Consider the following 25,543-nt stretch of genomic DNA (forward strand, 5'->3'; position numbering starts at 1 on the left):
GCTATGATCAATACAAGTGGCTGAATACCCGAGGTGTGGACGAAGAGAGCTTGATGAAGAGCCTTCCAAAAGATTTAAGGAGAGACATCAAACGGCATCTTTGTTTGAATCTGGTTAAAAGGGTGAGTCTTAAGAATACTAACTTGTGCTTTCTGAGATATGTTATGTTATAAATAATTCAGAATCTAAGAATTTATCTTCATTTTCTCATTGGTCTTCCTATGCATGGGAAATATGTATATTCAGGTTCCACTCTTTGCTAACATGGAGGAACGCCTGCTCGATGCTATATGCGAGCGACTGAAACCTACTCTGTACACAGAGGGCACTGACATAGTTAGGGAAGGAGACCCTGTCAACGAGATGCTCTTCATCATCCGTGGACGCCTAGAGAGTGTCACCACAGATGGTGGAAGGAGTGGATTCTTTAACAGAGGGCTTCTCAAAGAAGGAGACTTCTGTGGTGAGGAGCTACTAACATGGGCACTAGATCCAAAAGCTGCAGCAAACTTGCCATCATCTACTAGGACAGTGAAGGCCATAAATGAGGTCGAGGCATTCGCATTGGAAGCCGAGGAGCTTAAGTTTGTCGCTTCGCAGTTTAGATACATTCATAGTAGGCAGGTTCAGCATACCTTCAGATTCTACTCACAGCAATGGAGGACATGGGCCGCAATCTACATTCAAGCCGCGTGGAGGAGGTATATGAGGAGGAAATACACCATGCAAAGAAGGCAGGAGGAAGAGTATTATTATGATTCTGATGACAGTGGTGGTGATTCTGCAAAGGCCTTGGTTAAACGTTCCTCAAGTTCATCTAGCTTTGCCACAACCATGTATGCTTCACGCTTTGCCGGGAATGTACTTCACGGTCATAGGCTTCGTGAAGCAGGTAGTTCCACTAGTCTAGGAAGAATTCAAAAACCATCTGAACCTGACTTCAGTCATTATGGTCCAAAGTGACCTCTATCTTTTTCTTTTCTGTTTGTAGAAATGAGGACCAATTGCAGTCTCTCAGTGTAAGACTTCTTGCATTTGTAAAGTGCTGTAAACATGTTAGTTAACAAAGTCTAGCATGTAAAATTTTGGCAAAAATTCTGCAACAATATATGCTTAGGCTTCCCTAGTATATCAGAGGAGAAACGTTACAACTAATATGGCAATATCAAGTTCTTGTCATAATTATAAACAAAGATAAAAAGTTTAAATGGTGATAGTCACAAGAAATGAAGACTATAGTATTGCTTGTGCAGATTGCATAAATACAATTACATTTCAAATCATCATCTATTTATTATGCATGTTAGCAAATCAAACTATGGGATTACATACTTAAATCCTCTCATGTTTGAAGCAAACACGATCTGGTTAGAGCAAACTTTTTTATTCTAAGTATGAGAGGATCCAAATCAATTCCGCAAGATAGAGAGATTAATGGTCTTTTCGGGGATATGATGGGTTTCTTTAACCTTTTATCAAACTAATTGCTGGTATACTTTGGTGGATTCCCACAATTTGATTTGTTACAATTGGGTTTGGAAATTCCATCTGATATTTGTTTGCAACAATTCAACTATAAATGCCACAAATGGGTCACATTGGATTCGAACTGAACAGAAAATTGGGAATATTACATAAAACTTACATTTAAATTAAAAACAAAAAAAAGAGAGAGAATCTCTTATAGTAGTTTTACAGTGTAGTGATCAGCTCCTCCATGCAGAAGATGCTTCCAAATCAAAATCTTCTTCCCACCATGTGCTTGCCTGCAATATCAAATGAGGCAGGTAAAAGATTTCAGGCATGTTTGACAAAAGTTTCTTTATAATTGAAAAAACTAAAAGTTGATTTTTCTTATAAGCTACTATCTTCAGCTCCAACAAAATAAAAAAAGCTTAAAACTCGCAAAATCCTGATTATTTCTAAATTTTATCAAAATATGTGAAACCTGGCTTTCTTATACAGTATTTTGGCAAAATAAGCTGAGAAAAAGCACCCTTATATGTGAATAAGAGACGCGCCAACAAACAAGCAACAAGCATAAAGAAAAACATAGACTGATAAACTAACAAAATAGAACACCTTGTAGCCTCTTCGAAGAAATTCTAGAGAGCTTCCCTCCTCTTCTTGAAGTCCCAAGACTCTCAACAACTCTTCTTTGGCCTACATCAGTTTAAAAGTTAATACCAAAGTGTTTACAGTTTAAAAAGTGAAAAGAGTTAAAGATGGTGTATTTACTTCACCAAGGGTGAAGCGGGTTGCGCTTTCTGCTATGCAAGCGTAAGAACCATCTGCTTGCTTAAGCATCACCTGCCAAGGACCTGAACAACAAACCATGAAGTAACAATTTAGTGCACTGGTTATATACTAAGATCAAAATACCATATAGCCATACCTGGATACTGGCGGAACACTGCTCCACTGTAATTGACAATATAAGGTGCTATTGCAACTGTCTTAAAAACATAAAAAGAAAACAATCAATACCAATTATTTGAGAAAATGATCAGGTAAAAACAATTCAATAAAGAAGAGACACCTTTGAATACTCTCTGATTCTAATGTAGAATACCGGAGTAAATTGTGAAAGGAAGCGGTAATGCAAATCTTTGGGAGGGAAGCCCAAAAGGCCTAAATCGGCACTGTAAATTCAATACTAACTCTGTCAAAAATAATTATATTAAAACTATGGATTTAGGCACAGCAATATGTATGTATATATAAAGAGAATATACCGTAGTGTGTCTAGTTCAAGATTAAAGAGAAGTGTTGGTGTAGACACCGCAAATTTTTCCTGCAAAATTCAAGAGGTAACAATATATAAAATAGTAAAATACATTAAAGTAACTACCACCAACATGAAACGAGTCAGAAATATAACCTGTTCAATAGCTAATAATTAAGAATTTAAGAATTTCTTATACAGCTAACAAAGGCCATCAAAATCTAGATTTGGAAGAAAATAGTATACAAAAAAGAGTGATACATACTGTCCCAAAATCAAACGAAAGGATTCAAGCTTTATATTCCATTGCATATTATCACCAAAGAAAAAAACTAAATATTTTCTGAATGGCTAAGCCAACAACAACCCAATGCAAATAAAGAATAGCGAAATTTCATAAGCACATCAAATATTAAAGTGAAAAGAGGTTCAAGAAACATTCCAAATGGCAGAGACACCATACCACATACTTCTCAATATTTGCAAGTTCACGCGTACTGCAGTTAAGGAATATGTAGAGTGATGGAGGCTCATTAGACTTCCATCGATCTGCAGTTCAAGTATCAAGTCATCGTGCATTATTATTAATTTTGAATTTTTGATATATTCTCATCCCTAAGTTTCGAACATGATAATTTGGAAAAAGTTATTGACTTAGTACAATATCCCCAAAGAACAAACCTTCATTTTCATCTTCAAAATCAAAATCAAGGGTGTTCCTAACGGACCGGAAAAATGAAGTCATAGGTCCAGCAGGGACATCATCTAAGGAACCAATGGTAATGCCATCAATCTGAATTCATAACAAAAATGACACTTCAAAATAAGAAAGATGCAGGAAAATAAGATAAATCCATTAGAAAGATGGGAAAAAATCATAATAAGTGTATTTTCATTACCGAATCCAGAGCTGATTTGAACAACTCGGAGGCTCTGCGCTTTTCTGGCTTATCAGGGAAGACCTACAAACGGGAACATAACATATATCGTAAGATCTTCTCCAGAAAAACAGAAGGTAAAAATTTATTCACGAGAATAAATATTTCTTCTAAGTAAGGATGGGACGAAAATAATGCGTCTTCTTACTAAGCAAGCTCGGGTCTCCTGTTTCTCCTGGAGCTTTTTCACAACAGCCAATGAGAGTTGAATGTTGGCATCAATGAACTCATCTGAAGATCCCTTGAAATATTTAGGAATTTGAGACAATTATGTGCAATGTTTTGAGACGCATGCCTCACAAAGGTCAAGTAACCGTGAATTAGAACAATGTCTCTCGAAGCATGAAATTGATGTTAGCCTAACATAAAGCATAGACATGAAAATCAACTAAACGGACTTATATGTCGACACACATGAACTGTGTTCACAAGCAATAATAAGTAAATGTCATTTTAGATCAGAATTCAAGTTAGCCGTGCGCCATATCTTAAAATGTTATGTTATTGACTGTGACAATATCCGCAAGTGCATCTAAGAATCTGAAGCTAAGTACTAATGAAAGACAAAGTAAAAGTTGACAAGTTAAGGCACTCTCAACTATCACTAATAGCACTACAATGGAAAAGTTGCAGCTACATATAATGAAGGGCCAAAACTGACAAACATTAGTCACTTGATAACATTTGTTTCATGATAGCAAAGAATAGTACCTTATAAGAACTTATGTTGCTGGGCAAGGGCCTGCATACACACAACCCAAGAGAACAAAAGTCAGGAAGAGAATTACAGCAATAAAAACCACACCTAAAAGCTCAATTGTTAATTGGAATCCTGAAGAGTCATAGGTTAACAACATAGGAAAAGAAGATAATAATAGTATCTATGTCCAAACAAGAAACTAAACCATTTCCAAAATAGTAATATGATGCTAACTGTCACACAGGAACATAGAAACCATGCAATGCATTGCATACACAATTGGAAAATCAATAATAAGCTTTACTTGAACAATAAATAAAAACGACTATCTTAAAGACAAAGTATCACTATGCATGGACTAAGACTATTATAAGTTACAAATTACAACAAAGTTTCTAGCTTTTATTCAAAGTTGAAGGCTTTTAGAAATTGTGAAAAAGGAAATGCAAAAAGAGATGTACGGGAAATCGATCTCGAGGCGAATTTTGGCGTCTTGGAGAGCAAAAGCGAGGGAATTGGCGGCATCAGTGACGAGAACTTCGTATGATTTGGGCTTGTAAACGGAAACACCTGCCTTTGGATCATAACCTAATTCTGATGAAGATGAAGATGAAGCTTCTTCTTTAGCAAGGCTTTGGATTCTGGTGGTGGTGAAAGTAGTGAGCTTGAATGGGAGTAAGGGGTTTCTGAGAGAATGTGAGGTTGAAGAAGAAGAAGAAGAAGAAGAAGAAGAGAAGAGAGGAGTGAAGAGGTTGTGAGGTGGAGAAGAGAAGGAAGAAGCGCAGAGAAGAAGCATTGTCACACACCACCCCAATGACGTATGGATTATTATGAATAGCAGCAATATTAAATATTAAATATTAAAAAATACAACCCCAAAAAAAATATCCATTATGCTAAATAGTTTTTTTTTTTCTTTCTTCTACTGTTTTTCCAATTTGGTCAAACAAAGATTAATTTGTCAGCTTTATTGAAGAATTTATTATTGGTTAATAAATTATTATATACGATTGAAAATTTTAATATTTATTTAAATAAATTAATTATTCTATTAATTTAAATTGATTTCTAATGCTAAAAATACTTATTCATTATAATAATTGTTTACTTTGTTTATTTATTCATATTTTCTATTTTTTATTGATTAATAATATATAATTACTTTATATTATACATAATGATAGAAGTTGCAAGATTACGCAATTATAACTATATTATATGTATAAATTATTAGGTTAAAGAATAATTTTTATTTGGATGTTAAAAAGAAAATGGAAGAAAAGAAAGTAAGAGGAAAGAAAATAAGAGGAAAAAAATAAGAAGAAAAGTTGAGTTATTTATGTGTTGTTTGGATGAATAGAAAATAGATGGAAAGAAAATAGTAATTTTATTATAATAATATATTAAAATTAAATTTATATTAATATTTATTAATAATAATATAATTAAGAGTAATATTGGAAATACAAAAATATAGCATTTTTCTTCTTGTTTCTTACTTGTGATAGAAAAAGAAAAAAATTTTTGTGAGACTCACACAAAAATTTTTTTTTCTTCTTATTTTCTTTCATAACCAAACAAAGAAAAATATTATTTTTTATCTATTTTCCTTCCATCCATAATGTAAGAGTTATGTTAATGTTTTTGTCATGGCCCAATATGTTATTGGAAAAAGTCATATAAAAATTGTTGGGCCATATATGTTGCCTCCTTTTTTATTTGGACTGTAAGACCCTTTTTTGGGGTGGCGTAAAAACGGAGCATGAGGAAAAAATTTGTTGAGCGGAGAAGCTTCTCTTTTATATCAGAGCCTGGTTTCGATCCAGGGACCTGTGGGTTATGGGCCCACCACGCTTCCGCTGCGCCACTCTGATTGTTGGTAGATTGCTTATTTTAAAACTCTTATGATATTTAGTGTTTCTAACCCTTGTTTTCTATTTTTGTTGGGCCTTGTGCCCTCACATAATAAAAAAAAGCGTTAATATCAATGTTGGGAATAATTTATTAAGTATGTCCAAAAAGATAAAAACAATAATTTATTAGGGGAATAAAGTTGAACTATTGAGGTGCCTTGAGTCGTTGACTTGGCACACATGCACAGGGTTAAGGGTCCCAAACATGAATCAATTTTTCCCCACCATTTATTAGTAGGAAAATTTGGTTTAGAAATTTATATAAAACATGAGCCAAATGTGATTGTAAATTAAAAACTCTCTCTTGCCCCTTCTTCTCATATAAGATATTGACTTATTGATTGAGTATTTATTACTAAAAGAAGAATTTGATTTTTACATATTGAGGTTGTGTTTAGATAAAAGTATTTTAAAATTTTATAGAATTTTAAACACATAGACATTTATGTTTTAATTGAATTTTAATCAATTGCAACTTTTTTTATTTGGATGAAATAAATATTATTACTTGCATTTATAAATTTTTTTGCATGGGCAATGTAATTAAATTACTTCTGTTGGTTTATTTTTCTCTCATTTGACTTTTTTTTTGTTAATTTTAATTAAGATAAAAGAATGAGAAATTAAAATCCATTTATTATAAGTGAAAATTTAAATCCTTTATTCTGGCTAACTAAAATTTCTTAAATGTTATAAATTCTTTCTATTGAATGCCCAAACACAATTTTGTTATAAATTATTTTAAATATTTTCCATAATTATTTTCCTTTTCTTTAATAATTTAATTACCCCATCCAAATACACTTTGAAAGTATGTTTGATTAGAAGATAAGATTTATGTTACACTAGCTTTTATTTTCATCTTTTAAGTTAATAATATAGTTAATTTTACCCATATATATTATGGTGGATTTTATGGTGCTTTTTATTGTTGTGCCTAAATTGTCTAACTATGCAAGAAAAAATACTACAATTAGTTAATGAGCATAAATCTTTTAAAATTTGATAAAGCATCAAAGTCATACTCTAAAATAATTGATTAATTAAAAAGTTTAGTTAGTAATTAATATTCATAAAACATTAAACTATTTTTTGCAAAGCAGGTAGCCAGATATGTAACAACATTAGTTAGTACTTTAAATTAAACACATCATTGTTGCTTGGAAAAATAATGATGGTATTGGTGGGTAGTGGGTTACAACAATTGAACAAGCCACAAAAGCAGTTGGATCAAGAACACAAGAAAAGAAAATGATGGTGATATTACATTGCACACTTAAGGGAAATAATATTTCAGATGTATATTAAAAGTGAGCTATCAATCAATTATTTATATAGATTATATATTAGAGTATAAACATATATTGAAAATATATAAAATAATATATGTAAATACATATAAACATATCATCATTGTTCTTTTATATAATAGTTTTATATATTTTCTTTCTTTTTAAAAAATTATTTAAGAATAAGATATTAGATAAAAAGTAAAAGTAAAACTAAAAACAAAATATTATGTCTTTATTTATTTATTTTTTTAAACATCTTGTATATTTTATATCTAATTATCTATATTATTATTATCAAATAAAACCTACTAAATGAAAAATGTGTGTTGATTCTTCTATATTAAACAAAATAAGTTAATTTGAAAAGTTTAATTTTAACTTAATAATAATATATAAAAAATTTACATAGTCATTTGACTACAATTCCAATTTTTTAAATGATTATTAACATTTTAAATGACAAAATAATTATCTGACTAATCTTTTAATATATAATTAGACACATGTGTATAATTATTTAGGTAAGTGTTATGGTGTCTAAGACATAGTGTTTAACTTATTAAAAAAGACAAAAAAAATATTTAATAAATTTTAAATATTTTAGTTTTATTTTTTATTTATAAAAATAAATTAGACAATTTAAGCACAACAATAAAAAATACATAAAATTCACCATTTATTAATACCGAATTAAATGAATTTAAAATTCAACTTATTAAAAAAAATAAGTTAGTTGAAATAATAATTAATTTAAATTAATCAAATAATTAATTTATTTATTCACTTAAATAAATATTTAAATTTGATCTTATATATATAATAATTTATTAATTAACAAAATTCTTAAATAAAATTTTGATTCCTGACCTAGCCTCTGTCCTTTTTTTTTTGGTTAATGGAAAAGAATTAACACTTTTTTTTTATTTTGTAATCTCCGCCGCAAAACGGCGACACATTAGGCACCGCTTTTGTTTGGTTCAATTCGTGTGCGTGTTAGTTTCAATTCCCAACGACTCTGAGAACACATTAACATAACAAACAACATAACATCTCTCTCACAAAATCTTACTTGGATTTTGACGATCTCACTCTTTTCTTCTCTTTTTTCAGTTCGTTTTTTTCTTTCTTTCTTTCTCATATGACATAATTCACACACAAATACATACATCAATCTCTTTTGCTTTTATAGTTTTCTGGTGCAAAAATGCCAAATGTATCTTCTACCTTCTTCCTTGCCCCTTATTCTTCACTTGGGTATCCCAAAGTTGTTTGCTTTAGTGCACTCCAAGGCAAAGCTTCTTCCATTGATTCTTCTCCTTCCCAATCTCCCATACCCAGGTCTCTTTCTCTTTCCAAGCTCCATTTTTCAGTCCTTTTTTGTGCTTAACTTAATTCTGCACATGCCGTGTTTGTTAATTTGCTCCACTGAACACTAGCTTTGACTTTCATACTCATTTTTCGGAATTTGATGGATTTTGGGGTATAATAATTTCTTTTTGTTTTCAGAACTTATCTGATGCTTGTAATTATTTCTGTTCATTCTCAAAATACAAGTAAACTCTTTGTTTGCAGGCTTTTTAGCAGGGGATGCAAGTTAGTTGGATGTGGTTCAGCTGTTCCTTCTCTTCAGATTTCCAATGATGACCTCGCAAAAATAGTTGATACTAATGATGAGTGGATATCAGTTCGTACTGGGATTCGTAACCGCCGAGTTCTTTCAGGTTAGTGAATTGCTATTTGCTGCTGCTAGAGCTACTATGGTTAGGTTACATAGCATGTTCTTAGGGTGGCTCTAGAATTTAGTTGCTGTAGAAGTCAATGGAGCATCGATAACTTATAAAGCAGGCCATTGTTTCCGTGGATTCATCACATAAATACATTGATAACAACTTGTTCAAAATCTCATTCGAAGTCGTATTGTGTGGTGATGGGCCTGGCTTGATGCTGTGCTTGCAGGCAGGGATAGGTTGACAACTTTAGCAGTAGACGCGGCACAGAAAGCCCTTGACATGGCAAAGGTTGATCCGGATGATGTTGATCTAATATTGTTGTGCTCGTCTACTCCAGAGGATCTTTTCGGCTCTGCCCCTCAGGTGTGGGTTAAGGCTGTACTATAAGAGAAGCTGCACAACTGTATCAAATGATTGAATCACTTTCATGATCTCTTATATTGTCCTTATGAATTTCAGATTCAAAAGCACCTTGGCTGCAAAAGAAATCCATTGTCTTATGACATTACAGCTGCTTGTAGTGGATTTGTGTTGGGTTTAATCTCAGCAGCTTGTCACATTAGGGGTATGGATTCATTATTTTGTTGAAATGAGGTTGTAATATCTCCTTAATCTGGTGAAAAACATCTCTATTTATCAATATGAATGTAGGTGGTGGGTTTCAAAATGTCCTGGTGGTTGGTGCTGATGGTCTTTCAAGATTTGTCGACTGGACTGACAGGGGGTCCTGTATCCTTTTTGGAGATGCAGCCGCTGCTGTACTAGTACAGGTAAATGTAAACCTTCCTAATGGTGTCTGTCATTTATAGCAGTATTCAGTATTTCCATTTAATAAGTTGAACAGTCGAACATCATTTGTGACTGGGCAAAGTATTTGATGGAGCTCTTATAGAAAGTTCCATCAAATGGAGTTGACTAAAATATTTATAAATTGGGAACAAAACTCTTAAAAATTTATTAACGACCCCTTCTTCTTCATGGTTGCAATCCTCACCAATTCACCATACTCTATTTTATCCACACTCTGCACAGTTTAAAAATTTGACTCAGGTTTACTCATCTATGAATATTAATTTAGTATTTACAAAGTAATATTTTGTATTTAGTTGTATCGATCAGATCCACAATAATTATGTCACATTAGTAGTAACTTTGAACCAAAAAGCAACCTTTTTTATAGCAACCTTTGTTGATCTTGTTTTATAACGATGACCAAAATCATCTTCGAACCTTTAATCTGTCCCGGAGACCTATTATGGTTGCCACAGTGTTCCCACTGGCAAGAAAATCTTCCAACTGAAATAGAAGACCACCAATGGAATTCTCAGGAAGAAGTTTCAACTGAGTTGCAACCGAATGACCAGTAACAATTTCTCGTTATCTTTCTCTTTGTATTTCCATTATTGAATAATGAGAACACACTAATCTTAGTGGTTTAGTGGCAGTGCAAAGGGTAGTATTCTTTTGAGTTAAAAGATTTTTTTCTTTTTTCCGTTTAACCTCAACCATAGAGAAGAGACTGATAAGAAATTGTTAATTATTTTGATCCCAATTTATAAATATAGAAAAGTGAGATAGGACGAATTTTAAATATTTTAGACAGCTCCATTTGATGGAATTTTTTGTGAGAGCTCCATGAAATACTTTATCTTCGTACTGTTAATTTTAGCTTATTATAATGTTTGCATTGTTATCTTCTCAGTTTGAGTCGAAAGGAAACAAAAATTGATGACATTGCTCCCGTTTTACGATTATGCTGCAGGCCTGTAGTGGTGATGAAGATGGTTTATTTGGTTTTGATTTGCATAGTGATGGTGATGGTCAAAGGTATGTGCTCCTTGCTCCTCAATTTTTGATGCCATTCTCTTATGTTTTGTGACTAAGCATCTGATTTCACTTCCTGTAGGCATTTGAATGCTACAATTAAAGAAGATGAGACCAATGATGCAGCAGAATCAAATGGTTCGGTGTTCAACTTTCCTCCCAGGCGACATTCATATTCATGCATTCACATGAATGGCAAAGAAGTCTTTCGCTTTGCAGTGCGAACTGTTCCACAGTCAATTGAAGCTGCCCTACAAAAGGCTGGTCTACCTGCATCGAGCATCGATTGGTTACTTCTCCATCAGGTATCGGGAACATATCATCTGATATCTAAGAAAGTGGTACCACTGTTGAATGTTATTATCTTTATATGAATGTTGTCCAAACTCCATAATTCTTTTTCTGTGCCATCATGTGAAGTTCCATATAGCTATTAATTTCTTATTTATCTACTTTCTTGCTAAACCAGTAGGTATCGAGTTCATTCATTCTTTTGGTTTTTATTAAATGCTATTATTGGAAATGAATTTAAAGGAGAAAAAACCGTAGCTTGATAGAATTTTTTGCAACCACCAAATCACTAACTCCACAACACTGCTTTTTATAATATCATTTTGCTGAAAGAGAAGCAATAAGTACAAAAAAGGATGAGCATTCTCAACAAGTAGTCAAAATGACAAAGTTAAATCTTAAGATAAACCATTGAAGATTAAATATCAATGCCTTTGCATGACAAAGCTGAGTGGTAAAATTTAACTCATGATTAGTAGAGTATCAATTGGGTAACTTACTCCTTATTTCTGAACAAGTGTAGGCAAACCAGAGGATCATTGATGCAGTCGCTGATCGGTTAGAAATCCCCTCGGAACGTGTAATATCAAATTTGGCTAATTATGGTAACACAAGTGCTGCTTCTATTCCGTTGGCTTTAGATGAAGCAGTTCGGAGTGGGAAGATCAAGGCAGGCCATACTGTTGCGGCTGCCGGCTTTGGTGCTGGTCTTACATGGGGATCAGCAATATTGAGATGGGGCTGAGCAAAAATTGAACCTGTCCAAACACTGTTACACACTTGTAGAAATGAGCGAGAGTTTTGCTGTTGGATAAAAGGATCATGCAGCATTCTCAATTCAATTAGTTCTTCATTTTTGTCTTCAATTCATAGTCTCATTTTTTTCCCTTTCTCCGAGTTATGTATCCACGATTCGGATTTGATCTTATAATGGCATTTTAGCCAAGAAGCTCTCTTGTTGCAAAATGAATTCAGACTTCAAAAATAAGAAATTGAATGTTAAAATAGTTTTTTCCAAATGAAGTTTCAAGAAGTGGGCCTTTTATTTGTGTGCATTGCTTGCTACATACTCAACATTCTTCAGATAATGAGTTCAAATAAAAGACAGATTTGGCAGAAATCCATTACAGCATCCTAGCTTTTTACACCTGATATCAACCTTCCTAGACCCTCTTTCAGAGTGGGTGAAAGTGCAGGACAATAAGTCAAAACATCATATGACTGAATCACACCCTTCTTAGCAAGTAACTGAAGAGCTGATGATACACCCTTAGCAATGAGAACCTTATTCTCCACCCGAACATCATAGTTGTCCACAAGATATAACAAGAACTCAAGAAGATTGTGTGTGATGTCAATGTACTTCTGAATTGAATGCACCATCAACAAAATTGCAGGCTCTATGTTCATCACACTGTCAACACTTTCATCAAAAAAGAGCCAATCATAAAACAGAGCAAATTTAACACTTTTCTCAACATAACTGCTCCTACATGACTTCAAAAGCCAGCCTATAACAGCCCATCGAGGAACAATGTCTGATTGAATGATCTCATTAGGTGGATGGTGTGCACAACATATGAATCTAACTATATCAACTATGATAGTTTCTCTATCTGGTTCATGAAGAAACTTCTGAAAAAACCATATTTGGTGCCTCTTTTGATGTCCCAATTTAACATATGTCATCAAAAACCGCAATCTGGTCTCCATCTCAGGATTGATTCTAAGCAAAACATACTTGCTACAAGTTCTTGTGCGGTATAGCTGCGAAACATTTACAAATCTTGAAGTATTGAACTTTGATGGACAGAGCATCAAATCCTTCCAAATATCTCTAAACTCAAGAACATGAATCAAATCCTGCAACAACCGAATGAAATCCCTGCCGATTCTTAAACACAAGTGAAACTCTTCCCTCACAATCTTCACACACAAATAAACCTCCAACCTCCTCAAAGTCTCAAAATTTTGGTCACTCGGCCTGTTGGTTCTACAATGATCAGCCAAAACTCTAAGAAACACATATAAAGCACATGACAAAACATTGGGTTCTTCTTCCAACAAGCACTGCCACTTGTTCAAGAAAAGTGTGGCCATCTTCAAACACAACCACAAATTCCCATCACTGAAATCACCTCCATTGATTTGCCTCAAAAGGGACACCAAAAGCACATCGATACCAATCCCCAACACATAAATCATTTCCTCAGCAACCCAAAGTAGCTGGCTTTTCACAGAACCAAGGAGCTTTGGGTACAACTGGTGAACTACTTTGATGAGTAAATTGATGAACATTGCATACCCATCTGTTATTATGCCATGTAAGTGCTTGATGTGGGTTTTTGCAAAGTGTGGTTCGGTTAGGATGCCATGGAGGATTGCACGGTTAAGTTGGGAGTATTGGTCAGGGTTTGGAATGGATATAGAGAAGGAAAAAGGGGGTCTTAGATTTGGTTGAAGGGACTCAAAAGCTTGTCTGAGAGATAATTCAAGTTGGTTTTCAGCTTCAAAAGGAGCCTCCACAATGAGCCTCGATGCCATGGAATAGAAGAAGCTTACTTTGATTCTGAAAAACAGTTAGGAGTTAGAACTGTGATCAGAACAGTAATTGATAGGGTTTTTTTTTAATTACTGTTTGGTTCATTCAAAGGGAAGAACACCATCAACTACTACAACAGCAATCAATCACATTTCAACAAAAATCAAATTTTGAAGTGAAATTTCAGTGTACAAATCCTTTGTGGTGAAGATTATAAATTTATAATGCATAATTATAAATAAATGAAATTAATCAAATGAATTCATCAAATTACTTACCAATTCTCTCTGTTGATTGCTTCATGGAAAGAAATTGAAGGAAGGTTGCTTCTGGACCTCCACAAGAGAGAGCAGGGAGACGCGACGGCGCTAAGCTGAAGATATCACTTTTGCGGCGGCGCTGATGATTTGGGCCTTTCCGGCCCAATGGGCTCAGGTTGAAAAAGATACAAAAAAAAGGTGGCCTTTACATAGCATGTAGCATTAGTGAGTAGTTGGTGAGTATAATTTCTATTTTGGTAGTTATTCAGATAAAAACGTTTAAAATGTCTTTTTTTAAAGATATTTTTTAATAATTAAAATTTAACATATATAATCGATTAAATCGTTTTATTTTTGTCAAAAATTAGACTAGACAAATTAATTTGAGCGAAAAATGATGAATCAAATTTTGAACTGATCTAAATTAATATTATTTTTTATCGAAAATGACTACAATACCCTTATTATAAAAAATGATTAAAATATTTCTATTATATATATATTAATCCTGAAAATTCTAAATCCAAATTTTATACAACAGAAAAATAAATAATTAGAATTTAGGATTCTCAAAATTAATATATATATAATAGAAGTATTTTAGTCATTTTTTATAATAAGGTATTATAATTATTTTTTATAAAATATAATATTAATTTAGATTAATTTAATATTTAATTTACTATTTTTTCGATCAAATTAATTTATTTAACCTAATTTTAACAAAAATAACACAATTTAATCGATTATATGTATTAAATTTTAATTACTAAAAAATATCTTAAAAAAAATATTTTAAACATTTTTATCTTAGTGATTTCCTTACTATTTACCTGAATTTATTATTTATACAATGTTATAGCATCTAAAAAAAATTAACAAAAAATTCAAAAAAAAATCTTTATTGAAATGTATAATATCCACCAAACGTGTCGCTTTTCAATGTTGCTTGTCCAAACAAAATCTGATCAAATCGAAGACACACTCTCCCAACAAGATCATGAATGGACGGCTCAGATTGTTCCTTCTCACTTTCTCTCTCATCATCTTCTCTAGAGAGAGAAACAAATATGAATGAAGGAAATGAATGAATGAATGAAACAATGCACAGCACATTGTTTTCTCTTTCTTCTTTCTCTATCCGAAAAAGAGGATGATTCACCCATTCTCTGCAACTTCCCTCACCCACATTCATATTCCATGCAATTTCACCTCTTTTCTCTAACCCCATCTTCAAAAATCTAATCTTTTTCTCTTCCATTGCTTATTTTCTCTGCTAAAGTCAAAAGTTTTCACCTTAGCTTGAACTTGAAGAGATTTTATTATTACTATAATAATTACATTAAAATATGGCTATGGCTATGGCTGCTTGGAGTCTTGGACCTCAATTCAGTGCTGTTGATAGCACCAACAGCTTTAGACCTTTGGAAAGGACAATTTGTATTGCTCCTTCATTGAAGACTTCTTCTGGGTTTGTTGCAACTACTGCTACTAAGCTATCATGCATTATTCACAGTAGAAGGTAAACTGAGCTATTGATTACTTTTTATTTGTTGTTTTTTCAAATCTCTTTGACCATACTTGTTGATAGATAATCATTTCATAACAATTCTATTTTTTGTTGATGGTTAGTTGATTTGAATGTTCTTTGGTAGTAGTTATTGTTGTTGTTGTTTTTGCTGCTGTTTTTGTAATTCATGGAATTGTAATTTTACTTAATTCAATTAGTACTTCTAAGAACTCTTTGTTAATAGTGATCCTGTGGTACTGATGTTTGGATCCTCTGCTCCCTGCTTATGGTAATATTAAATACTGGCAAATGATTTGTTCTATTTCTTCAGCCCCAATGTTTCTAGCTTGAATGATATCTGATTGCTGAAGCTGTATTTGTATCATATTTAGAGTTGAAAACTTAATGGACTTATATGTAGTCAGATTCTTATTAAGGAGAAAAAAATTTGCAGTTAATTCTTTTGAATTTTAGCTCATGTGCACTTTACACCACTAAAATTTCAAAATGTGTGATTTTCGACACCCTGAGGTTGTCAAATAGTGCATAAAAAGCCTTTTTTATTAATAAACTTCCAAGATTGTAAACTTCACAAGCCAAAGTTCAAAGGGGTTAATTGTATATTTTAGTCTGATTAATTAAACTAGGAAGTAAAGTGCTGAAAGTGAACCATGAACTATTGAACTTCTATATTATTGCCAAATGTTGTTTTTTTTTTTTTTTCAAGGCTATTGAACATGTAAAATTTGCAAAGTGAGTGTGGTAAGATGTAACCTTCAGCTAGGACTGCATCTGAAAGATGTGTCCATTTGTTTTATGTTAATTGTATGTACCCTTTTGTCAGATTGTCATCTTCCGGAACTACAATTATACCCCGAGCAGCACCTGTTACTGATGTGGAGGTATTGCTATTTAATGTAATATCAGCATACATGAATGTTGCTTGTTGCATGTGAATGAGCATTGCTTCATTTTTTCTAGTCTTCTTGACTGCCATTGGTAAAAGATTTGTTATTTTTATTTTGTTTCTGTGGAGAACAGGATGGAAACCAAGGCATCACTGATACCGTTCCAACTCCAATAGTTATAATTGATCAAGACTCTGATCCAGATTCAACCGTGGTCGAGATAACTTTCGGTGATCGGCTTGGGGCTCTTCTTGATACGGTTGGTTAGCCATGCTCTGACTTAATTTAAGCTCTTGTTAATTCTTCATTTTTTTATATATATAAATTTCTATATTGCTACAACATAGAATTTGTGGACTTCCAACTTTCTCTTTTTATTTGGTTTTGTTGAAACATATTTGATAATGTGCCTCAATAAAATCTACTCTCTGTATGGTTGCAGATGAATGCACTAAAAAACTTGGGTCTCAATGTTGTTAAGGCAAATGTCTTTCTTGATTCCTCCGGCAAGCACAACAAATTTTCGATAACAAAAGCGTAAGTGTGACATCATTACACATTATTTATGTGATGTTAATAATGCATGTTACTATTCAACCATCGTATGTCTCATTAGGATTAATATCTTGGATCAGGTTTTTCAATTAGCTTTTGTATTAATTCATTGGATATATATGTTGCTGGAAATTTGTTTACAGTGATACTGGCAGAAAAGTAGAAGATCCGGAGTTGTTAGAGCAAATTCGTTTGACAATTATAAATAATCTAATTCAATATCACCCGGTATGCTTCCCTGACTATTCTCCTTATCATTGAAGCATGGTTTTGTTAGATATCGATAGCGATTCCTCTGCTGATTAGAGTTACATGTTTCATACTGGTTTAGGAATCAAGTTCCCAATTGGCAATGGGAGCAGCTTTTGGACTTTTACCTCCAAAAGAGCAGGTGATTAATGTCTACATCTTATTATCACTCATAATGTATTAAATTTTCACTCATTATGGTAATAATTCGTCAATGTAGAAATAGAGCTAAATTAGAAAGTTGGATCTGGTGTTCATTAGACTTTTAATTTCAATCTCTTTAATCTGTATTTCTTGATCTTAAACTGCAGCATAAAAGCTTGAGGAAGCGAAGGCGGTAGAGTAAATGTTTAGGGCCACTTCTTGAATCTTAATAGAACTTACAACTATTCATCAACAATGTAGTTGACTATTCGTCTCTGGACTCTGATGACTAATCTTCTCTGAAGTTAATGATCATTTTTCATCTCTTTCAGGTTGATGTGGACATAGCAACCCACATAAACGTTTCCGACGATGGTCCAAATCGAAGGTAAAGCATACATTTGCTTGCTTCTTCCTTACATAACTGAAATTCTGATCCAAGTAGCCTCACATAGTTTTTGAGGTCTTAAAAAAAATGCTCATTTGAATTATTATGTGTTACTTCTTCTGACCAATACATATATGCAATTGCTTAATGCTTTTTTTTTAATATGTTTTTCCTTTTTGTAGTTTGTTATATGTTGAGACAGCTGATCGGCCGGGATTACTGGTTGATCTTGTAAAGATTATTACTGACATAAACATTGATGTTGAATCTGGAGAATTTGATACTGAGGTATGTATATCATGTTACATTATTATGGCCTTCTAGTAATTCAAAACTATTTTTATCAATTAAATAACTCATTAAAGAAAAATGGTGAAATGTGCGAATCTTATCGAAAATCTTCTTCGCCGAATCTAGGGTCTCTTGGCTAAGGCAAAGTTTCATGTTAGCTACCAAGGCAAAGCAATTATCAGGCCTCTCCAACTGGTAACATTATTTCTCTCTTGATTCATAAGAAATCAAGATTTCTTTACATGCAAGTAACTCAATGTGTGTTTATTGAGAAAGTTATAGGATTTGAATTATCTCTAATTTCTATTATATGAGAATGAATTGTATGAGAGAAGTTGGTTTTACATGGTAAAATTACTAAAAGAAAAGTATGGAATGGTTATTTATATTATTAAGTAATTAATATTTAGAGTCAATTTGATAAAATCATAGTAGTTGTGAAATAATCAACTTTTACTTATAATCATAAGCTTCAAAAAGTTAATTAACTTTTTCTACTAATTGGCAGGTTCTTGCTAACAGCTTGAGATATTTCTTAAGGCGTCCATCAACTGAGGAATCCAGTTTTTAATGGTATCTCTTGGTACAAAAATACAGAACAATGTATTTTCCCTTTGGAATACATGGTCACCATGGAATTGTATAATGCTTTGCATTCTTTTACTTTGGTCATTTAATGGAGAATGTAGTTAAAAAAAAAGCCTTAAAACATAAAATTGTTTCACATGGATAGGATTGTAAATTACTACTGCCTATTTTATTATTATTATTATTATTATTATTATTATTATTATTATTATACAACTAAAAATTGTATGAAAATCTAAAATGCTAGAATTATGTGTAAAATGGTATGAGTTGATACCATGCCACCTAACTCTCACATAACAATTTTGCCACACCTAGCATCCATCTTTATTAAGTCCCTCTCACAACTTACACATGAATCTCCAAACATATTCACCTACCTATTTTCCAATTTTCACATGAATATTTATTTACACTTATATATTGTTGTAAGTTACCGAACCGAATCGAAATTTATCGCAAAACTGAATCGAAATTTACCATAAAATTGAGCTAAAATTTACAACAACCGAATAAAAAATCGAAGAAGTGGCTTAGTAATGCATTGAAATGAAAATTTTAAACTTAACAAATGTGTTTGTTTTATGTTTAGTTGTTGGAATGAGTTGAAATTGTGTTGAATTTGAATGTAATGTAATATTATTTCAGTTTATTGATTGTTTTAAATATCATTTTACTAAGATTAATTTTCTATTAGTTAGGATTTAAAAACTGAAAAAAACGACCGAATCAAATCGCTTTTAGTTCGGTTCGGTTCGATTCGGTTGCTACACAAACAATAAACCAATTAGTTAGTATTTTGTGAAAACCGAACATATTGATTCGATTGGTTTTTAGTCCAAAATCAAACCGATAACACCCCTGCACAACAACATGAGATGACTAAAATCATCAACAATTACTCTATCTAAAATTGTTAGTATTTGGATTGTTTAGTAGTAATTAAATTGTTCAATTTTGGATCAAATTATGGCTTGGTGTGTGATAATTAGGGATAGAGCTTAATTAATCATTGCAATTTCATTAGTTACTTTACATCTTACATTGACATAAAAAAAAAAAAAAGACTTTACCAAGATCTCCACCTCATTCACAAGATATCCTTATATATCAAGTCCATTTCAACTATCTATAAGACTAATTCTCAAACTCAAACACTTCATTCAATTAGTAATTCTTCCTCTCTTTTTCTTTGTTTATTAGAATTTAGGGTTTAGGGTTTAGAGTCAAAAATCTCGGGGATCAACAAAAATAACTGGAGAAGAGGATTTAGAAGTCAACCAATCGGACGGCTCACATTTCTTGTCAAGATTCTTGATGCACCACATGTCCTCAGCCCATGAGAACTTGGTCCAATGTGGGACAGCCTCTCTAACTGGGTCCCTCAGGCCCAACTCAGCCACAATGGCCCCACATCCACCATCATCTCTAGCCATATTATGCACAAGTCCACATAGACCCTTCATGAGTTGTTTACCATATTTACCCTCCATGTGTAGACCAAAAAGACAATAAACCCCAAATGGCCTAAAAACATCAGGGAATGAAGGTAACCTTAGCCATGGCATCCATTCATCTAACAACCTTGTACCTACACAACAAGCATGTGCTAATGGTGACACACCCTTCAATTGCAATTTGAACACTTCTTTGGTGTTCCAAACACTTAGTATAGCATAGCTTGGAGGGAGAATACCCATTTTAAGATCAAATTTCTTGATGTTCTTCCTTGGTATTGCTATAAAAGTCCCCAGATTGAGTTTGTTTGACAAAATTGCGTCTATATCCTTAGGATAAAATTCCGAATTCGCGAAGATATAGTTGTACATCGACTCGGCTAGGCGCGCTGGAAGCCGAAGCATGGCGATTTTGGAGCTTATTGGCTTGTAGTGAGCATGAACAGGTTGCACTAACATGGTTAGAGTCCTAAATTTTGAGTATCCACATTTTTTTGTGAACAAATTGAGTGAAGGCTCATTTGTGCAATCAGTTGCCATATATGCATAGTTAGCACCTTTTTGCTTGCACCATTCTTCTAAATGTTCAACTAACTTTGTCCCAATGCCATATCTCCTGCATGTGCCAATAGAACCTTTAAACTTGTTATTTAATTTCCTTCTCAACTTTCACACCATTTTTGTTTTATCTTTTCCTTTTGACCTTTAGCTTTTTACTTCATTCCTTTATTCTTCTGAAAACAACCTAAACGGCTCATGACAAATATCTCGAAAGACAACGAGGTCCTTAATAAAAAAAATTCAACCCAGCCCAGACTTTTACTTTTATGGAACTAATTAGTCTCTTTGTCAAAAAAAATCAATGTTACTTTTATTGGCACAGGGACTAATTAGTCCCAAAAAAAATTCATGTTTTTTTAAGAATTTTTGAATCCTTTCGAAATAATTGTCAGAGGTCAGATAGGTATTCACTCTTTTTCTTAAAGTAGAAATCTATATTAAAAAGTATCAAACATGAATTATAACCAATCAAAATTATGAAACTTTCTATTTATTTCATAAAACTTTGTGAGATTATATATCTATTATGTTTTGAGTATTTACATATAACTTATATTATTATATAATAAATTATGAAATAAAAAATATATATACTAAAAATAATGAAACAAGAATTAATTAAAATGAAGAGGGAGATGATGTGGATGATTTGAAGTGGGCAGAAAAAGTGGACTTTTGTGGAGCTTATTATTTGCGTAGATGATGAAGAACTTAGGACCAATATTTAGTGATATAGTTGAAATTAAGAATAAGACATGCTATCCTATCCAATTGTTAGTTTGTTGCTAAAGTAGCCTTATATTAGTGGATACATGTGTCAATGACAGCCTAGCTTACCTCTCCTTTATTCACACTTTCCATGATACGAGGATCAATAACCTCTTTTTTTCAGAATCTAATCTCCCCACCACTTCTTTTTCACTCCATTTTCTTTCTTTTTTAATTATTTTATAAATAGCAATATTCACACTAGGCATTGGCAAACAGAACAGAAGCAAAACACACCTTCTGAACTGACTTTTGTGGAGAATACAACAGACTAAAAATGCTACTAACTTTTACTAATGTTTTATATATTAAACTAAATTAATAAATAACACTTTGTTAATAAATAAATTAAATAATATAATAGGAAACAGAGAATTTAGAGAGTGTAACTAACCTGTGTAGAGGAGAGACTCTGAGTCCTAAGATATAAGCAAGCTTTATATGAAGTGATGAATTCCCCTTTGTAACTGTTTTCACACACCCTCTAATCACTCCAACTACTTCTCCTTCTCCATATTCTGCAACCTGTTTAAACCCCAATCATATAAAACTTTCAAACTTAAAACATAAATTATATATTATGCAATCTAACCTATATACTCTACTTCAATTTGAACATCATCTATGGGTTCACATATACTACTTTTCCCTTTTTCAAAAAAAATTAAATTTATATTATATCTGTTAGAAATATAACCATTAATGTCACATTCTCCTATCAATTTAAACTTTTGGAATAAATAATTTTTTTTTTTGGTGACTTAAAAGAAAATAAACAACAACAAAAAAGAAAAAATAAATAAGAAACTGTTTAAAAAATGCAGTCCCATTGAATACTACTCTCAAACTCCTTCCAAAGCAACGGAAGCTCCATTTAGTGAGAAAAAGTCCTCATTGAAGTCTATCATCTCTTAAGATCAACCCAATAAGTAGTTTCGTAACATGATATCAAAACTTTTAAAATGAGTAATTTTATGACAATATCAAATAAATAGTAAAAACAAGTTAAAAACTATTGTCGGTTAAAAATCATTAAATTACAATTTGCTAACAATAATAAAATATTATCCCACTAAATAGAATCGACTATACAGATTAAACAATATTATTGAGTTCGAGACAGTTTACTTCTGCCTTACTAAAATATGTAAATTAAGGAAAGAATTACAAGAGAAAGAAGCTACTCCATTGACATTTGATGACATTGGATTCATATATTGTAAAAAATAATTACCAGCATGAGATGTAAGTGAAAGTGACGGATACGGCAAATGGGGTCTCCCATGAGGTCAGTGAGAAGAGAAGGCTTCCCTCTCTGCCCAACTTCACAAAGCTTCTCAAGTTTCTCAACTTCCATTTTGTGTCTCTCTTCATCATACTCTCTCACCTTCACTTCCATCTTTGATGATGATGATCTTTCTCTTTCATCAGCTGCTATCTTCATAGACATGACGATTGATCAATGATGTCTAGTTAATTATTTGCAAACAAAGAAAGAAGATTAGATACTAGATAGATATATTGTGTATGTGTATGTATGTTCCTTCTTGCGTGTTTGATGTGCTATAACTAACTCTATCTATATATACTCATCATATATTCATATAGTAAGTAGTTCATAGAACCACAAAGAATATATGTTGCCTTCAAGTGGTTAGAGGGAGTCCAATTATCATATTAATTTTTTACTAATATGATACGTGTTTCAAATTCGTGATATGAAGAGTTCAAGTATTATTTAAAAGATATTAATTTATATTTTTAAAATATTTTCATTTAATGTATTTTGATTTTGTTTATTTAATTACTAGATTGAGCCTTATGTTTATGGGCTTTAGGGTTTTTCTTCGTTTTAACTTAATAAGAGGTTATAAATACCTCCTTAGCTATTGTAGTCCTAGTACAGAATAATTTAGAAGTTTAAAAACTCTTTTTTTGGTTTCGTGATGAAACCATGGTGTGGACAATAGAGGTTGAGAAGTCCCTCTCTTGTTGCATCGGAAAATTGAGTAGAAGATTGAGTAGTCCCTTCAATTCAATTTCCAAATTATGACATTGACAAGTTAGGTTGAGGAGTCCCTTTCTTGTTGCGTCAAGAAATTGGGTAGAAAGTAAAGTGATTCTCTTTGTATTCAATTTCAATTTATCCTTTTTATTTTTATTTTAATTTTAATGTATCTTTTTTATTCCGTTTGAATCCTTATCTTCTTATTTATATTTTATTTCGTTATCATAATATTTTGCCAATTTTAAATTCTACATGCTAAATTTTACGAATAATAATATATAATGAGAAAATATTATCATTTTTCGTTAGCATTTTATCCATAATAATTTACACTTATATTTTCAGATAATTTATACACATAAAATATATAATTTATATTTATTTTGTTAGAATTTTACACACATGAATTAATCATATTTTTTAAAATTTATACATATAAATTAATAATTTTTTTATTAAAAACAAATTAATATTTGTGCTAATTAAATAATAATAAAAGATACTAAAAATTTATTAATTTCCAAAAATTTCTCAAACTCTGTATCACAATTTTTAAATCTCTAAATCATAATATATGATTATACTCATGTACCAAATGATTACACGTATTTAAAACTTTATTAAACTAATTAATTATTAACTATTATATATATGTATCATGTATGTGTGTGTTCTTTTATTATTTTTTAATCAAATGTAATTGATATATATGAAATTAAATTATATATTTAAGCTACAAATTCTAATGGAATATGCAGAAGTGGCGTCTCCCCCACAAAGTCTAGTGGAGTTTTATTATTTATTTACTTATTATTGGAAAAGAAACTATAAAGAAAATCTAGATTTGCATTGTGTTGTTTCTAGTTCCATATATGGTATTACATCATGCTAATATCTTCTTTTGTTTGTAGTGCGTGATCCAATACACCATCTCCATATTCAAATTAAATATCCACAATATATAGTGCCCTAGTTTTTATATATATTGTTTTTGGGTATAGATAGAGATAATTAATTAATAAACCACAAATTATTTCCAATTATTTCAAGTTAAGAGGTACACTATATATATATTTAATTTCACAATGTGCAAAATATATACTTGTGGGGATAATGATTTCTTGTAGTTTGTATAGTGATGTTTAAATGATTATTGATAACAATTATGACAACAAGGTAGCATGCTTAATTAAGGTAAGGTTTATCTAAGGTCAAAGTCATGATGACCTAGCTATGCACAATAATTGTCCTTTCCTTTTTTAATTTCAAGGGTATATATCATCTCTATCTAAAATTTCAAGACTTCAAATTTCTAGAGTTTATTTGAACTTTGAAATTTGTAATAAGATAAGCCTTAGCTAGCTCTATAACTATGTCACAAGTTAAAAATACCAAAACAAACCAATTTTTGTTGTAAGATATTTTTTCTTCATTCTTGGAAAGTGAAACCATATAAGTTAGGACTATATGTTGTACATTAAAATTAGTTATTAAAATAATTAGTGTGGACTAGTAGATGGTTAAAATGTTTGAATACATGGCTTAGCCCACACATGAAGATTAATTATATGATGAGTTAAGATGAATACTAGTATGTTTTGGAAAAAAAAATAAGGACTACAAGATTTTTTAAAAATTAAGATGTGAGAAATAAAAAGTAGAACACTCTAAACTTAAAATTTTAAATTTTAAATCTTGTCTAAATAATTGATGATATAAAAATATAATAAACAAAAAATTAAAATTTATTTTATTAATAAATAATACAATACTCCTTACTTAATAATAAAAATATTTAAGAATGAGCTGTTAAAATCTAAAATTAACCCATTTATTTGTTTTCCCCAACACTCATGAAACAAATTTGATTAGTGCATATTATATGATTGACAAATGTTAGG

At 31.7% G+C, this 25,543-nt stretch overlaps 6 protein-coding genes across 6 annotated transcripts in view; 3 read left to right on the forward strand and 3 right to left on the reverse strand.

The window, feature by feature from the left end:
• LOC107463782 (putative cyclic nucleotide-gated ion channel 7) overlaps positions 1-1,289 on the forward strand; it is a 3,728-nt gene extending 2,439 nt beyond the window's left edge. The window contains 2 exon segments of the mRNA XM_021132167.2: positions 1-122; positions 247-1,289. The exon segment at positions 1-122 is cut by the window's left edge and continues 28 nt beyond it. Of these exon segments, the coding sequence (XP_020987826.2) occupies positions 1-122; positions 247-963 (839 nt within the window). The 3' untranslated portion in view covers positions 964-1,289.
• A 151-nt stretch (positions 1,290-1,440) lies between these two features.
• LOC107463809 (protein LPA3) lies at positions 1,441-5,179 on the reverse strand. The gene is made up of 12 exons (XM_016082686.3): positions 4,825-5,179; positions 4,375-4,405; positions 3,812-3,904; positions 3,625-3,687; positions 3,407-3,518; positions 3,189-3,274; positions 2,736-2,794; positions 2,540-2,642; positions 2,396-2,456; positions 2,239-2,321; positions 2,083-2,163; positions 1,441-1,766 (listed from the first exon to the last, which is right to left on the reverse strand). Exons 1-12 carry the CDS (start codon positions 5,157-5,159, stop codon positions 1,707-1,709), a joined length of 1,167 nt encoding a protein of 388 aa, XP_015938172.1. The 5' UTR covers positions 5,160-5,179; the 3' UTR covers positions 1,441-1,706.
• A 3,397-nt stretch (positions 5,180-8,576) lies between these two features.
• On the forward strand, positions 8,577-12,432 carry LOC107463788 (beta-ketoacyl-[acyl-carrier-protein] synthase III A, chloroplastic). The gene is made up of 8 exons (XM_016082659.3): positions 8,577-8,906; positions 9,141-9,289; positions 9,525-9,661; positions 9,758-9,863; positions 9,950-10,068; positions 11,061-11,125; positions 11,205-11,427; positions 11,937-12,432. Exons 1-8 carry the CDS (start codon positions 8,773-8,775, stop codon positions 12,156-12,158), a joined length of 1,155 nt encoding a protein of 384 aa, XP_015938145.1. The 5' UTR covers positions 8,577-8,772; the 3' UTR covers positions 12,159-12,432.
• A 2-nt stretch (positions 12,433-12,434) lies between these two features.
• LOC107463787 (uncharacterized) lies at positions 12,435-13,957 on the reverse strand. The gene has a single exon (XM_016082658.3). The coding sequence runs from the start codon at positions 13,955-13,957 to the stop codon at positions 12,548-12,550; it is 1,410 nt and encodes a 469-aa protein (XP_015938144.1). The 3' UTR covers positions 12,435-12,547.
• A 1,335-nt stretch (positions 13,958-15,292) lies between these two features.
• On the forward strand, positions 15,293-19,047 carry LOC107463800 (ACT domain-containing protein ACR11). The gene is made up of 10 exons (XM_016082675.3): positions 15,293-15,737; positions 16,570-16,627; positions 16,767-16,892; positions 17,076-17,170; positions 17,332-17,416; positions 17,520-17,579; positions 17,914-17,969; positions 18,152-18,257; positions 18,387-18,455; positions 18,769-19,047. Exons 1-10 carry the CDS (start codon positions 15,565-15,567, stop codon positions 18,829-18,831), a joined length of 891 nt encoding a protein of 296 aa, XP_015938161.1. The 5' UTR covers positions 15,293-15,564; the 3' UTR covers positions 18,832-19,047.
• Positions 19,048-20,006: 959 nt separating this feature from the next.
• On the reverse strand, positions 20,007-23,211 carry LOC107463854 (probable N-acetyltransferase HLS1). The gene is made up of 3 exons (XM_016082737.3): positions 22,869-23,211; positions 22,029-22,159; positions 20,007-20,921 (listed from the first exon to the last, which is right to left on the reverse strand). The coding sequence occupies exons 1-3, from the start codon at positions 23,082-23,084 to the stop codon at positions 20,075-20,077; spliced, it is 1,194 nt and encodes a 397-aa protein (XP_015938223.1). The 5' UTR covers positions 23,085-23,211; the 3' UTR covers positions 20,007-20,074.
• Between the last annotated feature and the right edge of the window lie 2,332 nt (positions 23,212-25,543).

Source organism: Arachis duranensis, chromosome 9 (assembly GCF_000817695.3).
Source record: "Arachis duranensis cultivar V14167 chromosome 9, aradu.V14167.gnm2.J7QH, whole genome shotgun sequence".
Taxonomy (NCBI): Eukaryota; Viridiplantae; Streptophyta; class Magnoliopsida; order Fabales; family Fabaceae; genus Arachis; species Arachis duranensis.

Coding starts and splice junctions, on each gene's coding strand:
- LOC107463800 (XM_016082675.3), top strand. CDS start 15,565: ATGGCTATGGCTATGGCTGCTTGGAGTCTTGGACCTCAATTCAGTGCT. Junction 15,738..16,569: donor TGCATTATTCACAGTAGAAG/GTAAACTGAGCT, acceptor CCCTTTTGTCAG/ATTGTCATCTTCCGGAACTA. Junction 17,417..17,519: donor ATCTAATTCAATATCACCCG/GTATGCTTCCCT, acceptor ATACTGGTTTAG/GAATCAAGTTCCCAATTGGC.
- LOC107463809 (XM_016082686.3), bottom strand. CDS start 5,159: ATGCTTCTTCTCTGCGCTTCTTCCTTCTCTTCTCCACCTCACAACCTC. Junction 3,905..4,374: donor GCAACATAAGTTCTTATAAG/GTACTATTCTTT, acceptor AAATATTTCAAG/GGATCTTCAGATGAGTTCAT. Junction 2,322..2,395: donor AGTGTTCCGCCAGTATCCAG/GTATGGCTATAT, acceptor TTTGTTGTTCAG/GTCCTTGGCAGGTGATGCTT.
- LOC107463787 (XM_016082658.3), bottom strand. CDS start 13,957: ATGGCATCGAGGCTCATTGTGGAGGCTCCTTTTGAAGCTGAAAACCAA.
- LOC107463854 (XM_016082737.3), bottom strand. CDS start 23,084: ATGTCTATGAAGATAGCAGCTGATGAAAGAGAAAGATCATCATCATCA. Junction 22,160..22,868: donor TTCACTTACATCTCATGCTG/GTAATTATTTTT, acceptor GGGTTTAAACAG/GTTGCAGAATATGGAGAAGG. Junction 20,922..22,028: donor AGAGTCTCTCCTCTACACAG/GTTAGTTACACT, acceptor TGGCACATGCAG/GAGATATGGCATTGGGACAA.
- LOC107463788 (XM_016082659.3), top strand. CDS start 8,773: ATGCCAAATGTATCTTCTACCTTCTTCCTTGCCCCTTATTCTTCACTT. Junction 9,864..9,949: donor AGCAGCTTGTCACATTAGGG/GTATGGATTCAT, acceptor ATATGAATGTAG/GTGGTGGGTTTCAAAATGTC. Junction 11,428..11,936: donor ATTGGTTACTTCTCCATCAG/GTATCGGGAACA, acceptor GAACAAGTGTAG/GCAAACCAGAGGATCATTGA.